General features: G+C 40.5%; 1 protein-coding gene across 1 annotated transcript; it reads right to left on the bottom strand.

Annotated features, from left to right (window-relative positions):
• Positions 1 to 286: 286 nt before the first annotated feature.
• On the bottom strand, positions 287 to 16392 carry LOC105358244 (B-cell receptor CD22-like). Its single transcript, XM_023956867.2, has 11 exons — positions 16186 to 16392; positions 13448 to 13801; positions 11369 to 11599; positions 6855 to 7052; positions 2826 to 3080; positions 2486 to 2740; positions 2134 to 2397; positions 1609 to 1690; positions 1466 to 1520; positions 907 to 1121; positions 287 to 825 (listed from the first exon to the last, which is right to left on the bottom strand). Exons 1-11 carry the CDS (start codon positions 16238 to 16240, stop codon positions 759 to 761), a joined length of 2031 nt encoding a protein of 676 aa, XP_023812635.1. The 5' UTR covers positions 16241 to 16392; the 3' UTR covers positions 287 to 758.
• Between the last annotated feature and the right edge of the window lie 1406 nt (positions 16393 to 17798).

Raw genomic sequence — 17798 nt, 5'->3', positions numbered from 1 at the left:
ATTAATGGAGCTGTAGGAGCAGTAATATTTCATTTTGAAGAGTATTTATCTGTTTAGATTACCTGAGTTCAGCAAATGGTTGGAGCAGAGTGGCTCAACGTTGGCGGGGTTAACGGGCTCAACGTGGGCGGGGGTAACATTCCACAGCGTTTCAGCATTCCACTATGTTAAGCAATTCTGCAGGCTGCAGCCAGGGGTAGTTGGAAGGTTTAGGAAGCACTTTGTGTTTTCAACTAAACAGCAGATGCGAAGTCAGCACGACAGACAGACAACCTTATGAGAGCAATTAAGAAGATTGATTGTGTTTAGTTCTCCGGTTGGCTCATTAGCAGGCCAAAGTTGTATGTATTTGTATTCTTTTGTGCATTATTTGTGTGAAGGTACGTGCTATAGTTATTCATTACTTATGTTTGCTAGTTCTACGATGTTGATGCAGAATAAAGTCTGAAGAAAAGAAAACCACATTAACAGCAGTGCAGGAACTCTAGTGCCTCTCGTCTGTGTGGAATAATGACCAAGCCGGCACAACAATAATGCAGATGTTTCTGTTTGTAATAACCTCACAGAAAAAAATCATCCTAAAAAACATATTTAAGTGAAAGTAATTTTATAAAAAAAAACAGTTGGTTCTCCTGATTATATTGGATTGTTGTGTTATTCATGAATCATTTAAGAGAAAAAGTGACCAAGCTGAGAATCTTCTTAAATCAAACACGTCAATAACAGCAGAAGGTGAAGGTAAATCTGAATTTCCTGCATCAGGATGAGACTTTGTTGACGGTGCTGTAAAAAGCAAAATCCTCTGAATGTTCAGCTTCTGTTGTTCTGTAAGAAAAAGTAGATAAAGTTTAATTAATTTGCCAGTTTCTAAAGAAAATAAACCTGGTTGTCATGAAAGTTGCTCACTTTTTAGCTTCAGCAGATTTCTTGAATCCAACTGCAGAGTATTCAACAGAGTTGTCCTCTGGTCTCTGTCTGGGTTTGGGATTTCTCCTGATGTTGGGGTACAGACATTCCTCCTGGTTCTCAGAGAGGTGGATGCTGCTGTAATGAAGCTCAAGCTGCTCTTCTGCTGCTTCTGTTTCTGCAGATGGACTGTTGATGTCTGGACTCGTGTTGAGCTGCAGGACGAGAAGATCCACAAACTCACACCTTCCCCACCTGGACTTCAACTCTCATCTTCATGAGGCTGTTTGCTGTGAAATCATCTATTTTACATCAGAATCCCTTCAAACCTCTTGACTGGGAAATAAACATGGTTCAATGACCCTTTTTTTAAAGGATACATTATTTTAGATATTTCCTTAAGGACCTGCTACTTCATATGATGTTAATGTTTGTTCATCTCTAGCTTCTGCTGCATGCAGACAGATAGAGATGAGTTGCACATCTGTATTTGTGGGCTCTCTGGTGGATGCTGTCTGACTGAAGGACGCCTCACAAAGACAAAGCTAACCTTTCTTACCTGAGTTCTGTTGGCAGCTCTCTTCTCCTGCTGCTCTGTGACACGCCTGTTTTTTCTGGTTTTGACGGTCAAAAAAGGACAAAGTCATTAAAAGACGCATGAATGTAAACTTCAGTCCAAACATTTACTAAATAGTTCTTTACCTGATCCAAAGAAAGGCGGGGATAAAGACAAACAACAAAACAGCAAATGTGGTCTTTGCAGTTGCTGCTGATTTCCATGAACCTGGAAAGACAAAATTAAACTCTGAAAACCTAAAGTCACATGAACGGGGTTGTTGACCCCATACAGGTGCAGGATTTGGGGGGGTTAAAAAATGAGAAATCTCTGTGACACGCCTGCATCTCGCCTACCAGACCCTTACTTACCCCCACAGGGTGTACAAGTGCTCACTATGACCTGTTGCCTGCAGCATGTCTGTAGTAAAATCTGCATTAACATTTTCTCTATGGGTTGACCAAGCGGTCTATGACCTTGATATATTTGGGCCACCTGTGTGCTCTGTACAGGTCTGAACGTTCTTCCACAGACAGCCTGTATTCACCTGTAAGGACACTTGGAACTAAGGCCTTAGATGGATTAAGGATGTTGTAATTTGCAGAGATTATGTCAGAAGAGACACATTTTTTAAAAAAGAACCATCAGTTTGTCCAGAAGAATGAACCAACCTGTTTCTGTTTCAATCAGATGTAAACTGGAGTTCAGACTTCCTCTTCTGTTCTCTGCTTCACAGTAATAAAAGCCGCTGTGTTCAGCTCTGAAATCACTGATGGTCCAGTTTGGTCCAGATGCTTTTGGTGAGTCTTCATCCTTCTTGTACCAGGAGAAGTTAGCTGCTGGGTTAGCATCACTGCTGCAGGTCAGAGTCACTGAACTGCCCTTAGAGATTTTACCAAAGACACTCACTGACACTGAGGGAATCCTGGGAGGATCTGAGATTTGTGAAGAAACAAAAACATGAACTTCTAGAAACTTTCAGTCAAAGAAAACCTAAATCTCTAAACCAGAGTCTAAACTTACACTGAACATCCAGGAGCAGAGGAGTCGAGCTGCTTTGTCCATGTTTGTTCTCAGACTTGCAGCTGTAATTTCCTGAGTGTTCAGACCTGATGGAGGAGAAATGAACTTTGTCTTCTGAAAGCAGAGTTCTGTTGTCTTTGAACCAGGTGTATTTAGCTGCTGGGTTAGCATCACTGCTGCAGGTCAGAGTCACTGAACTGCCCTCCAGGACCTCAGCAGAGGGACTCACTGACACAGAGGAGGTTTCTGGAGGATCTGGACATAAAAATTCAAGTTATTTAGTGAAGGTCAAACATGAGAAAGGTCTGAAGATTTATTCTGGTTCCTTTGTTGGACTCACATTCCACATTTATGAAGACTTGGTCAGATGCTAATTCCCCAAGTTCATTCTCAGCTACACAGTGGAATTTTCTGGAGTCAGAACGCTGGACGGACCTGAGGATCAGACTTTGATCCTCAAGGAGCAGAGTTTGGTTGTTTTTGTACCATCTGAATTTAGCTGGTGGATTAGCATCACAGCTGCAGGTCAGAGTCACTGAACTGCCCTCCATAATCTCAGTCAGACTCATGGATACAGAAACGGACTTTGGAGCATCTGGAAGACAAAAAATGAAGCTCATGAAGGTTCACAGACAATAAACCAGAGGGAAACATCTGTACTGCTGGAGCTTTTGGAGAATCTGAGAACATGAACTGCTAGCCGTTAGCATGAGGCTATTCTACCTGCCGAGGGAGTTCTTGCATTTCATCGTGATTGCTACGTACATCCCCCCCTCTGCTAATAGTGATGATGCATGTGATGTCCTGCACTCTGTGGTGAATAGACTTCTAACCCAGAGTCCTACTGCCCTTCTTCTGATCTCTGGAGACTTCAACCATGCCCCTCCATCATCCACACTACCAACACTCTCCCAATACGTCTCATGTCCCACCAGAGACAACAGAACATTGGACTTACTGTATGCCAACTCCAAGGAGGCATACACTTCAATTGCACTGCCCCCCCCCCCTAGGAAGATCTGACCACAGCCTGGTTCATCTCCTGGCTGTGTACAAACCCTGTGTATGCAGGCAACCAGCTGTCTACCGCACAGTGAGGACATGGACTGATGAGACCGAGGAGGCTCTACAGTGTGGGAGGAACTGTGTGGTCCACATGGGGAGGACATTGACTGTCTAACAGAATGTATAACGGACTATATCAAATTCTGTGTGGAGAACACCGTACCCACCAGGAAAGTATGTTGCTTCTCCAACAGTAAACCATGGATTACTCCTGAGATAAAGGCTCTCCTGAAGGAGGAGAAGAGGGCCTTTAAATCAGGCAACAAATAGGAGCTGAGGGCTGCACAGAAGGAGCTGAGACGCAACATCAGACAGGGAAAGATGAGCTACAAGAGGAAGTTGGAGGAGAAGCTGCAGCAGAACAACGTTGCAACGGATGCTGGACTACCTCTCAAACCGACGGCAGTATGTGAGGTCTCGCCACTGTGAGTCTGACATGATCGTCTGTAACACAGGAGCACCGCAGGGAACAGTTCTGGCTCCGTTCCTGTTCACTGTCTACACCGCAGACTTCATGTCCAGCTCAGCATCTTGTCACCTGCAGAAGTTCCCGGACGATTCTGCCGTTGACTAATCACGGATGATGATGACAGAGAGTATAGAGAGCTGATTCAGAACTTTGTGGACTGGTGCCAGCAGAACTACCTCCAGATTAATGCAGGGAAAACCAAGGAGCTGGTGGTAGACTTTCACAGGCATACTCACTCTATATTAGCACCTGAACATCCAAGGAAGGGACATTGAGAGAGTGGATTCATACAAGTACTTGGGTGTTCACCTCAACAATAAACTGGACTGGTCACACAATACAGAAGCACTGTACAAAAAAGGACAGAGCAGGCTTTATCTGTTGAGGAGACTGAGGTCTTTTGGAGTGCAGGGATCACTCCTAAAGACCTTTTATGACTCTGTGGTGGCATCAGCCATCTTTTATGGAGCGGTCTGCTGGTGCAGCGGCATCTCGGCAGCGGACAGGAAGCAGCTGGAGAAGCTGGTGAAGAAGGCCAGCTCTGTTCTGTGGCTGCCTTTGGACTCAATGCAGGAGGTGGGAGAGAGGAGGATGGTAGCTAAGCTATCATCCATGATGGAGAACGACGGCCACCCCATGTATGAGTCTGTGTCCTCACTGTGCAGCTCCTTCAGGGTCAGACTGAGACATCCTAAGTGTCTGAAGGAGCGACACCGCAGGTCGTTTCTACCTGCTGCCGTTAGACTGTACAACCTTAGCTGCTCCCAGTGACCCACGTTAAGCAACATCATCGGCTCTGTCATATTTCTTTTACCCTGTGCAATAACTGACATAAGGTCATCCTGTGCAATTCTTTTGGAAATGTATGTGTATATTGACTTCATAGTTTTTCTTTTTTCTTTATATTTCGCTCTCTGTTCCTGTACTACTGCTGCAACAAGGAAATTTCCCCATTGTGGGACTAATAAAGGAATATCTTATCCATCCATGTACAAACACACATGCATGTAAAGAGATATACAACTAAAAAGTAACATGTCACACAAAGATGAGAGTCAAGCAGCTTTAAACACTTTGGGTCTGTCTCTATGTTAACTGCTGCTTGGTGGTCCTCAGTTCTTCAGGCTCCTTCTCCTCCTGCAGCATCTGGTTTACTTGAACCAGTCAAGAAAAACTGCATTCTGATTCTGATTTCTGGAGTGATCAACTTCCCGTCTGCTTCCACAGTTCCTCTGAGCCAGAGCAGAGCAACCCTGGTCCGGTAGTTCCACCAACCTCCTGTTTTAGTAGGTTGATGGAACTATACTTGCAGCTATTTATTTTACTGAACTCTTTTATCATTTGTGTTCAATCTAGACTTGGATTCTCCTGATCCAACTTAAACTCACCACCATTTGCTTTTAAGCGGGTTTACATGAAAACTGATTGATGCCTGAATGCTTCAGATTTTAGATTATTTAAAATAAACATAATAATCAGAATTTATTTTTAATGAGATATTGCAAGTTTTCTGATGAAACTAATCAAAGTTAAATTCAGGATTAATCATTTAACACTGGAGCTTTAGCTCAAGTTTGACATTATTTCAATTATTGTAACTACAACTATTTACACAATTAACATAATTCCAGTTTATTTTGAAGCAGAGAAAATGAACTTTTCAATTCTATGCACCACATGACTAACTTAATGTGTCTAATATTGATATAGTTTCAATTTGAAAATTCAATTTTCTCCATGTCAGATTAATCTGATTCACGTTGATCATGTAAACAGTCTAGAGTTACGTCAAAGAGTGTTTGTTATTTAAGATGTCCACTGCAACATATTTAATGTTAAAGGGTTAACACGGCTATACTTCTTCACAGATTTTCCACCATAAGTACACTTGTTAATCAGTTTTTATCTATACGTCAGAGAAAGTATCGTGGATAAAGTAGACTAGGTTTGACATGGTCACAGAAATTCTCACAGGTCCTTTTAAGGAAGTCAAAGTCTAGACTTGAATGTTCAGCTGTTTTCAAATTAAATCTTAAAACTTAATTATAAAAATGATGTATTATTTTTATGAATTGTAATTTTGCCATTTTATATAACAAGTCGTCATACTATAACACACAAAACATCATTTTCTTTAGATCTGACACCAACCTCCTTGAGATAAAGAAAGTGGGAAAAATTCCATTTTTTCCAAAGTCTTGAATCTCAAATCCTTAAAGTTAAATCCTGAGTCAAGTTACAAATTCATGAAACTTAAACGTGATTCAAGTCTAAGTCTCAGGTTGAAATTCTCGTCTCTCCATGATCACAGAAAACAAACCACTGACTCGAGCTCACTTCACTTTTTTTGGCCACAGACCGGTTTAATGTCAGATGGTATTTTCAATCAATGTCCTTAGAAAAGTGTGCAGGGTGCGACTTATACTCAGGTGCGACTTATAGCATATTTGATTTTTTGTTTAAAGCAAAAATAGGCTGATATATTTGTTGTTTGTTTGGTCGTAATTTTCTCCCAAAAGTGTAACTTATATTTTTTTTTCTCTATTATGCATCTTTTTGCTGCTGCAACTAAAACTCCAGAGCAACTTATTATCCAAAAAATAAAATATATTTTTATCAGAGAAAAAGCTAAGAAAGGTTTCAGATAACTGTCATCATTTTTGCAGAATTCTTTCAGTCCAATAATATTAATTTAATTTAAAAACTTTAAAGTAACTGAATCATGATTTGTTTCTGTGTTTTTAAAGCATAAAGTCTACACTCAATACGTTTGTTTCATAAGCAAACTGCTTTTGACAGAGGCGATGACAGAAGACACTGTTGATTTGGACTTACAGACTTCAGGTGAGCGGTGACCCTGGTAAGAACAGGAGTAGGAGGCTTCAGGAGAAACAGGTTTTCTGTAATAATCAGAAGTTTCTCCCTGAACTTCCTGTCCATTCATGAACCACACAAAGGAAAGGTGATGCCGAGGAAAACAGCTGCTGTGACAAACCAGCTCCAGTCCAGACCGGATCACCTGCACACGAGGACCTGACAACACAAAGAACATCATGGATAAAATATACTTTGACAACTGTAACTAAAATGTAGAGTAATGACAGGTTTGTGTTCATCTGTACCAACAACAGTTAGAGTTGTTCCAGGGAAATCTCTGCCCCACCATGTTGTTTTAAACCGATACTCATCTGCATCACTGTCTGTCAGGTCACTGATGGTCAGACTTGACTGATATTGATCATTTTTAACTTGAAACCGAATTTCAGATGAATCATGTCCTCCAGTGTTCTGGTAGTAGCTCTGCTGACCACGAACACTGAACCAGTAATCTGATGAATCTGAGCTTTCACTTTGAAAAGAACAAGAAATGGTCACTGTTGATCCTCTGAAGGCACAGATGCTTCTTTCAGTGGGCCGTACACACCGGGACGAATTTCGCGCGCGATATTCGCCGACGTTTGACGCCTCGTGACTAAACAAATGGCACCAAAAACTCTACGACCAATGAGAATGGCGCTTTTGCACACGTTTCTGGAGCTTCTGAAGTTACAGTAAAACACAACTTGGGGGCGCTCAAACACAAAACTGTCTTGCTGCGCACACAAACGTCACGGCGCAGAAGATATACGCCAAGTAGCGTCAACACTGCCGTGGAGGAATAAAGGCCCGTACACACCGGGACGAATATTCGCCAGGCGTTATTCGCCAGCGTTTTTCGCCACGTTTTTTGTGTTCACACCCAGGCGATTTTCGCTGACGATGAGCCGAGCGGACATGCAATTTCATTCCCTGACATTAGATGGCGCTTAATGTAAAACAGAAATACTCCTGTACACAAGGTGGCGCTGCGCAACTTTACGCTTCTTAAAGTCGCTTTTCGCTCAGAAGAAGAGAGCAAGTATTTACGCGCTTGTCAGAATCATACAAATAAAACATGAATATTTCAAGCACCAGTAGCTCCAGTTCCAGGGATGAAGAAATTATTGTTCTGTTGAATGATGAAAGACGCCGATTTTGGGTACATCCCATAGTTACGAGAAGAGAAGAACATGGGGAGTTTTATCGACTGGTACAAGAGCTGAAAATGTATCATGAGTGTTTTCGGGGATATTTTAGAATGTCCGTCATTATTTCTTTGCAGCAGTGTAGACGCTACTCGGCGTCTATCTTCTTCGCTGGTATTTGTGCTCAGAAAGGCAGTTTTGTGTTTGAGCGACCTCAAGTTGTGTTTTACTGTAACTTCAGAAGCTCCAGACACGTGTGCAAAAGCGCCATTCTCATTGGTCGTAGAGTTTTTGATGCGGCACGTCAAACCAAAAAAACGAACCCGAGGCATTTTTTTTTAAAAAGTGACGCTTTGACGCGTGGCGTTTTTTCGCGTTGGTGTGCACACTCACATTGGTGCCCTTTGTTTAGTCACGAGGCGTTAAATCACCGTGTCCCTGTAACCGAGGTGTAATCAACTAGACCAACGATTGGCTGAAAAGCATGCTGGGAAACGTGACGTACTGCTATTGTTGTTATGCTACGAGCTAATGGTAAGTGCATTAGGCGAAGCAGGCAGCTTAATATGATATTTTTCAGATTTTCATCGAGACAATTACCGATCGACCATTCTTACTTTTATTTTTACCCCTATTGAATGCTCACAGAGACACGGAAGTAGCGGCAGGAAGCGGCTTTTGCAGCAAGATGACTGAGGGCGTACCACAGATCATCATCATAAGATAAGATAAGATAAAGATAAAGATACTTTATTGATCCCAGCTTGGGAAATTCAGTTGTTGCAGCGTCCGCGTTAGGCTCAAGATACAAACATACACACAATAGATGACAGAGAACCAGAACAATCAATCAGAAAGAAACATCAGTGAATTAGAACAGTCGTATTGCGTACCACATCAGGAGAGAGAAAATAGACGGACCATAAATGACTTTATCTATTGCACATGGATGACAAGTTATAGAGTCCAATGGAGTGAGGTATGAAAGATCTCCTGAAGCGGTTGGTGTGACAGCGAAGCTGCCTTAGTCTGTTGGAGAAGGAGCTCCGCTGACCATCCAGTGATGGAGAGGATGCTCAGGATTATCCATGATGGATACAAGCTTATTTAAAGTCCTCCTCTCCATCACTGATTCAAATGTGTCCATTTTGCAACCAATTACAGAGCCAGCTCTTCGGATCAGTTTGTTCAGTCTATTACTGTCCCTAGCAGATATGCTGCCCCCCCAGCAAACCACCGAGAAGAACCTTTTACCACAACTGGTAAAAGGACCTTAGCCTCCTCAGGAAATGGAGTCTGCTGCTGGCCTTCTTATACACAGCAGTGCTGTTGCTCTTCCAGCTCAGTCTGTTGTCGATGGTTACTCCCAAGTACATGTACTCCTCTACCTCTGCCACCTCTCTGCCCAAGATGCTGAGAGGCTGGGAAGCTGGTGGTTTCTTCCTGAAGTCCATCGTCATCTCTCTGGTCTTTTCCACATTGAGCAGCAGGTGGTTTGCTCTGGCCCATCTCACAAATTTATCCACAAGATCCCTGTACTCCTCCTCCCGCACACCATTAATGCAGCAGATAACCGCGGAGTCATCAGAAAATTTCTGAATATGGAATGACTCTGAGTTGTACTGGAAGTCACTGGTGTACAAAGTGAACAGGAAGGGAGAGAGCACAGTTCCTTGTGGGGCCCTCACACTGCTTGTCACCACGTCAGACAGGACACCGCCCAACCAGACAAACTGCGGCCTGTCTGACAAGTAGTCAATGATCCAGGAGACCAAGGCGCTCATGTGAATGAACGTGAATACGATGGATGCTTTTGTGCTTTTTAAAATAAATAAATCTGTTCTCTAAACATCCTCCGTGTCTTCAATGCAATGTAATGAGACACACACAGATAGAAATGTGAAGGTATCTGCTGTAAATCTATGACGTAAATTAATAACAGGTTCAATGATCGGCTAGTTAGTTAGCATGTAGCCTAATAGCCTTCGAATGTAAAGTGACTGACTGCTAAAGTTAATAAAAGACAAGTCCTGAATATTATTATTCCTATTGGACCCTAAACTACAATATCAGCTGTCTGACAACAGACCAGCCAGTTGCCCAAATGCCGGCATACATCAGAGAGCTCTGCGGCGGAGCTAGTAGTAGCCTAGCAGGAGCTATCGTATGACAAAGCAGCCTAGTTATCATAAATCTTTTGATATTTTTCTTATATTCATTGAGAAAGTAATAAAGTGATCATTTTTGTTTTTCATGTTCCTTTTTTGAACGAATGGGGGTCACAGAGACACGGAAGTTACAGCTGAAAGCGGCTTTTGCCGGCGTACAAAGAGCATATCCGCGTGAATGACTTATGACGTGAATAATTATTGCGTTCGAACGGATTAATTATTGCGTTCGAACGACATAATTATTGCGTTCGCACGAGTTAATCATTTCGAGGGAACGGAATAGTATCTTGTAGGAATGGAATAGTATTTCGTGCGAACGACATAATAACCTGTGGGAACAAGATATATTTTTATATCTTAATGTCAGGACACGGGTTCCGTACACATTAAATGAGCCCAGCAGCTATTTTTCATCTGCTGTCATTGGACAGATGTCAAAAATTGTCTCCCTCCAAAGCAAAAGATATACAATAAAAATACAAATGTGAGGCAACCAATGAAAATACTGATCGATAAAAAATACATTGTAAAAAATAAAATCAATATAAAATACATAATTGCATAGATTATATAAATCAGGAAGTACCAAATGTCGCAGCTCCTCTTAGGAAATGTAACATTGTTGCCCAAAGGAACAAACCTCCAATTATTATCATGTTAAAAAGTCTAAATTATACCAATGTTTTATCTGGTTTCTAAATCTTTTACCGTTATTTACTAAAAAAGACAATTTGGAAGGGAAAGATTCTTTTTTTAAATTAATATTTTCTCCAATTTTTGCATGCATAGGGACTTGTCTCTTTGATTGACAGGTGGGTGGAGCCAGCAGAGCTCCAAATATTTTTCCCACCTGATGGTCATTTTCTGCGCGTTGTTGAATTGGACAGATTTAACTCAGATCAAAACACTCACACAGTTTTTGGCTTCATTTTGTGTTGCAGAATTCAGTGGATGAGTTAAAAGTTCATCTGTCCAACATAAATAGTTTGTAATAAAAAGTAATGTCCATAGTTTGAGTTTATCTTTATGTTAACCCTCTCCCTTTGAATAAGGGGGTATATATAAAAATATAAAACATTTGATGCATTCTTCTGGTTCAGGCCCAAGATGAGACAAATGTTTGACACCCTGATTTAACAGAATGTAGTTAGAATGAGACTGTTAGTGAACTTACACACAGCAGGAGAGTGGAAAGACTCGTGTCCTCTTACAGCACAGGAAACACTGTCTGCAGCGTAAAGGTAGGTTGAGTACTTTTGTTGTGATCCAGCCGTTATTATTTCACCATTTATGTACCACACGTAGGAAGAATGAGGAAGAACACAACTGCTGTGGCATGTTAGCTCAAACAATGCACATGGATAACTCTGGCACTCCCTCTTTCTTTGACTCAGCACTTGGAGATCTGGAAAAATACAGAAAATCAGAAACAGTTAATATTAAACCCTAAATTCTGGATAACATGACACACAAACCAAAATTCTGTTCCAAACAGAATTAAGAAAGGAAAAAAATAAAATAAAAGATCTTAGACTAAATGGATAACCCATGAGTAGAACCCAGGTTCCACATTTAACTCTGTTCTCTGACTCCTTTAAACGTTGCATCATCATCATGAACTCCAGCTTCATCCAGCTTCACTTTGACCACCTCTCCAGGTAGAAGTGGGAGAGGTGAGTTCAAGCGTTAGTTCAGCTGAACGAGGTCATGTGTGACAGATTTCACCAATCACCATGGAAACTGTTCCAACCTGCTGTTCCAGCATTGACTGAGCTGGACTGCCCCTAGTGGCTGTTATTGGTATGGCGTCTCTTCAGATCTAAAGATGGGTCAGCCTGATTCAGAATTTGGTTTGGACTGTTCTCTCTGCAATATTGTTGGACTGAAGGTTATGTCTTCAAAAACTTCATAACAGCATGAATCTGGGTCATCACCAGGTTCTTCTGGACCAAGTTCAAGCAAAGCTTCTTTTCTCCATGAGAGAACTTTAGTTTTCATCCAAAGACCAGGAAGATTGTTTAACCACAGAAGTTTCTGGAAGTTTTCTTGGAACATTTGTGGTTAAAATGGAGAAAAAATTGATCCTGTGGTGTCTGACCAAGATTTCTCAACTCTTTCTGAATATTTAATGAAGGAATTGATGAGGATGATGATCATTTCCAAATCCACCTTGTAGTTAGAATAAATGAAGAATAAATGTCTAATTATGATTAGTTTGTCAGTGAGTAAAAAAAAATGGCCTAAAGAAAATAGAATTTATTTGGAATACAATTACATTTTTGAAATTGAAGGATTACTGTCATTTTTTTATTGCAAACTTTGAAAATAATCAGGAAAGTTATTAGAGTAAGTCACCTTAAAGTTATGAGATCACATATAATTACATTTCTCATGTGCTGTGGTGCATTTCTGGATGAATACAACCAGAAATTGTTTGGAGGCGCTGACACAGAAAAAAAAATGTTTTCATTAATCAGTGAATCAGAGGCAAGACTGTCCATGCAGGAAACTGGGTTTGGTGGCAGAAAATTATGCATTTAATAAATAAACCTAAACAGGACAAAATCTGTGGAGACACAAAAAGCAGATGACCTGACAATGTAGAACCAAAACCAGACACTTCTACTCACTGCAGAGAATTTAAAGACAGCTGATGATTTGCATGAACCTGGAGTGACTGATAGAGGACAGAATATGATCAAAAACACAACTGAAAAACTGAACTAAACTGCAGAATCCTCCCAGCAACAGATAACTTTAAATATTATAAATAATTTCAGCATTCTGGGGATGAAAGTTGTTGGAAATGTGTGTTTAAAATATTATCATCTGGATTCAACTTGATTTGTGTTGATTATGTCTGCAGCACATTTAGCCAAAATAAATAACCTTCAGTGTTTTAATGCTTCAATGTCTTCCAAGTCTGTGATAAAGTGAACAAGCTCATGTTGACAATAATTAGTTTACATAAAAAAATGACAATTGTATCATAATGGAGTAGTTATTAGTCGTTTCCTTAATTTTTATTTTATTTATGGAGTGAGTGTACCTGCAATAGTCGTGGACAAACCTCAACTTAATCTTTGTTTGCAAAGTTAAGCCATGAAAGACAGGTAACAAAAATCTGCTGCAGCAGGAGGCTGCATGAAATCTATCTGTGTGCAAGTTCATTTACAGAAACAAAAAATTATATAAAAAAAGGTAAAGTAATGTTTATGGCAAACTTTTCATTGAAACTCAAAAAACTGTTTACCTGTTACAGTCAGAGAGACTCCTGGTTTACCGGTGAAACTCCCATCAGGTTGGTTTGTCTCAAACCTGAACTTGTACTCAGCAAAGTCATTCAGTCTCAGACCACTGATCCTCAGTGAGCAGCTCTGTTCAGAACAGCGATATGTGACTCTGCCTGCATAGTCAGGATCTTCTCTCAGGTCCAGTGGGTTTTTGTCCTTCAGTTTAGCATACCAGAATTCTCTCTGAACAACAGTTTTCTTGTAACTTATCCTGGGTGGGTATGTGTAGGTGCAGGATATTTCCACTGTGGATCCTTTAAAGGCACAGATGTGTTTGGAGGCGTATTCCACTCCCCATGTTTGACTATGAATCCCTGAAAAACATTAGAAACCAGAATCACTTTGAAGAAGAAAGAAAAACATTTCAAACATTTTAATTTAACTGCAGTTGATGCAACAAATGTTCTGACTGATTTATTGCTGATATACGATTCCAGTCAAATGTATGGAAACACTGGAGGGACTGTCTTTTTATTTGTCCTTGAAACTAAGGTTTTATGGTGTGATATGTATCAGTAATGTTTTTATCTTGTTTTTTTATTATTATCCTTTTAATTAATTAATTTTTTATTAACTATGGTAACTTTTCCTATACTGCTTCTTAACGTCTGTATTCTGTGTTCTCCTTTATTATTTATGGGACTATGATCATGAAATAAATTATAGTGAGCAATGAGCACTGAGCAATCTGAGGGGGGGCGGGGGGTTGCCTCACAGCAAGAAGGCCCCTAGTTCAGAACACCCATGGGGGACCTTTCTGTGTGGAGTTTGCATGTTCTCCCCGTGCATGCGTGGGTTTTCTCCAGGTACCTCAGCTTCCTCCCACCGTCCAAAAACATGCTTTGTAGGTTAATTGGTTATTCTGAAGCAGGACTGGCCAACCTAAACCTACTCTAAGTTATCTGTAGGTGTGACTGTGAGTGTGCATGGGTGTGTGATTGTGGTCCTGCAACAGACTGGAGACCTGTCCAGGGTGGCCCCTGCCTTCACCCACAAGTGGCAGAGATAGGCTCCAGCAGCCCCGTGACCCCGAAAGGGACAAAACAGATTAGAAGATAAAAAATAAAAAAGAATATCTAAACCAACGGAATCATTGTCATCTGTTATTCTTTTAGTGTTTAAGTATAAAGTATTATTTTTTCAATACACCAAAACTTGTAAAACAAACACCAAAATCTTAGCAGAAGTTTCCAGAAATGCTACAGCGTTGAGCGTTGTCATGGTTACAGCTCTGACCTTCTGTCACGCTTTGAGATGAATAAAGAGAGAGGGGAGAGATGGTAAAAGTTGAACAACTGTGGGTCAGAAAAAGTGAAGTAACCGCAGTTATTCAGTTGTTCATCATCAGTTTGTTACAGAGAATCCAGACAGAAAACTACAAACTAATGTGATGAACTGCTGAAGACCAACAAGATCCCAGTCTGATCAGAGCTTTTAGAGAAACACTTCTGCTCTGAAAAACTCCTCTTTTCTCTCTGTCTTTAAAGGTTTTTATGTTTCCTTAATACATTTATTAACTTTGAGTCTTTTACATATAATATACTACATATAATTGTTTATTTCAGCTTACTGTAATAACAGAATGAAACGAAACAAGTATTTTTTTCTTCCATCTAATTTTAATCAACTCTCAATTTATTTGCTTACAAAATCACTTTTTTTTTAAAAAAAAATCAACTTTTTAATTTATTTTATTCAGAAGTTACTGAAATCTTTCACTAATAGACAGAAATAAAGATCCTTGTGTTTCTGTAGATTGTTGCAGATTTTTGTTTTGCAGAGTGAACTCACAAACTTCAGGACTACGGTGCATCCCATAATATCTCAGAGTACAAGAGATCCTGTCTGTGGAAGAAGTCCAGTTTCTGAACGTAAATGTCTGACTGGTTTTAGACGGAATTGTTGATCTGGTTTCTTCTCTGCTTATGAAAACTGTTTATTGAAGCATTTTAGTCTCAAGCTCATCACTCAGAGTCAGAATGTGAGTTCTGAGGAGAAAATCACCAACTTTAGGATGAATGAACATTTGGTTATAATAGAAAGAATTGATCGTTTTGTATTTTCTGTTCAACTTTAAATGAATTCTAAATCGGTTCAGTTTCTGCATAAAGCTTCAGCTCACAACCACATTTGACTCAAGGTTGTACACAAAAGACAGTTACAGTTTTAACAATCCAATTATTCCAACATAATACAAAGTGTATTTTGGTAAAATCCTTAAGTAACAGATTAAAATGAAGCATTTAGTGAGTGTAGTGAGAAAATAGAAGATGACAGTGTAGAGAAAAACACCCAAACCTGCAGCATCCATCCCTCCCTCCATCCATTCATCCATCCATCCATCCATCCATCCATCCATCCATCCATCCATCCATCCATCCATCCCTCCATCCATCCATCCATCCATCCATCCCTCCATCCATCCATCCATCCATCCATCCATCCATCCATCCATCCATCCATCCATCCCTCCATCCATCCATCCATCCATCCATCCATCCATCCATCCATCCGTCCATCCATCCATCCATCCATCCATCCATCCATCCATCCATCCCTCCATCCATCCATCCATCCATCCATCCATCCATCCATCCATCCATCCATCCATCCATCCATCCATCCATCCATCCATTCATCCATATCTGCTTCCAGGTTTCTTTAGGTCTCAGCAGCATTAAGGTTGTTAGATTTTTACCTGCAAACCAGCAAAGAACAACAACAAATCCTCTCAGGGCTGCAGTCAGACTCATGGCGTCTCCTCTCTCTGGGTTCCTTTCTTCACAGAGTTCATGAGCTGCAGAAAGAGTTTCAGAGAAAGAGTGCTGCTTTCCATCCTGTAAATGGAGAGGAGGAGTTTGCAGAAGTTACTCTTCCTCTTTCCACCATTAGCATGAACGGAAACAGAGGTGTAAATAAAGAAAACGAGGTGAAAGAACAAAATGATCTTGAATTCTCTTAAGAAGAAAAAGGAACCAACAGACTGTTGGATGTTGAAACTCATTTTAGACTAAAGATCAAGTTTGCATAGAATTTCCGTTTATTCATCAACTCTGCAGAGGAAGAGGAGTCAGAATGATCTGAAGAGAATCTTCATTTACTGCAGAAAACAGTAAACACCCAAGCATAACATTTGAGAACAAGACAGTGATGCATTCTGGGAAATATTTGAAACTGACAACTCACAATAAATGTGTGACGTACACATATATGAGACTGTCAGCAAAATAAAAACAAAATAAAAAGAATTACAATACAAACTTCAAAAAGTAATGAAAGTTTTCTGCACCATAAAATGTTAAATTATTATAAACTTTATTTACTTTGCTTTACGAATATTTTAACAAATGTAACTGCTCAATTTAATCTGGCTTTAACATGACTTTTGTGATTGTTTAATTCTTTAACTCATTATTTATTGATCAATTCATCTAATTTCCGGACTAAATATTTCTATTACTTATGTTTTAATATAATACCCTTTTTATTGTTACTATATTCATGATATTTAAAGTTATGTTTTAATCATTTCATTTATTTTATTGTTATATCTTATTTTATTTTATTATCAGTATTGTTATCCTATTATTTTCTTTTATTTTATTTGAGGGCGGCAGTGGCTCAGGCGGTTGCGCGGGTTGTCCAATGATCGAACGGTCGGCGGTTCGATCCCCGCTCCCCCCAGCCAACTGACGTGGTGTCCTTGGGCAAGACACTTCACCCTCCTTGCCTCCAGTGTGGCTCCACTGGTGTATGAATGCGTATGAATGTCCCGGTGATGGTCAGAGGGGCCGTAGGCGCGAACTGGCAGCCACGCCTCAGTCAGTCTGCCCCAGGGCAGCTGTGGCTACAAACGTAGCTCACCGTCACCAAGCATGAATGAGGAGTGAATGAATAATGGACACACTGTAAGCGCTTTGAGCGTCTGGAAAAGCACAGATAAATCTAATCCATTATTAAAAAAAATCTAATCCATTATTATTATTCATATTCTGATGTTGTTTCTCCAGTGTTTCCTCTTGGATCCATCGTTCTGGGGCACTACCAGCTCCGCCTGCAGGGGGTGCTGTTGCATTAGGCTGCCTGGGGTCCCTCTCTGTGGTCTAACAGCCTAGAGGGGCCCTGAGCTGCTCTGTGGCAATGACCGTCTGCTGTAAAGTGTAGCGTCGTGTGCCGCTCAGGTTCTGACGTCACTGAAGTCTGAGGTGAACAGACTCACAGTAGTCCAGCCTGACATGAAGGTAAAGTTCTGGCTTTGAGGTGAGAGCTAAAGCTCACATCTCAGTCAATTATGACTCCAAGATTTCTAAC

The sequence above is a fragment of the Oryzias latipes genome, chromosome 1, assembly GCF_053564925.1.
Source record: "Oryzias latipes strain Hd-rR chromosome 1, Olatipes_Hd-rR_3.1".
In the NCBI taxonomy this organism is placed as follows: Eukaryota; Metazoa; Chordata; class Actinopteri; order Beloniformes; family Adrianichthyidae; genus Oryzias; species Oryzias latipes.
Note: the sequence above shows the minus strand (reverse complement) of the source record. Positions and strands in the feature narration are given on the sequence as shown.

What these genes read in the sequence shown, in the direction of transcription:
- LOC105358244 (XM_023956867.2), bottom strand. Translation starts at nt 16,240, where the DNA reads ATGAGTCTGACTGCAGCCCTGAGAGGATTTGTTGTTGTTCTTTGCTGG. An exon ending in TGTTCTTTGCTGGTTTGCAG is followed by an intron (nt 13,802 to 16,185) that starts GTAAAAATCTAA and finishes AATGTTTTTCAG; the next exon opens with GGATTCATAGTCAAACATGG. An exon ending in TCTGATTGAAACAGAAACAG is followed by an intron (nt 1,691 to 2,133) that starts GTTGGTTCATTC and finishes TTGTCTTTCCAG; the next exon opens with GTTCATGGAAATCAGCAGCA.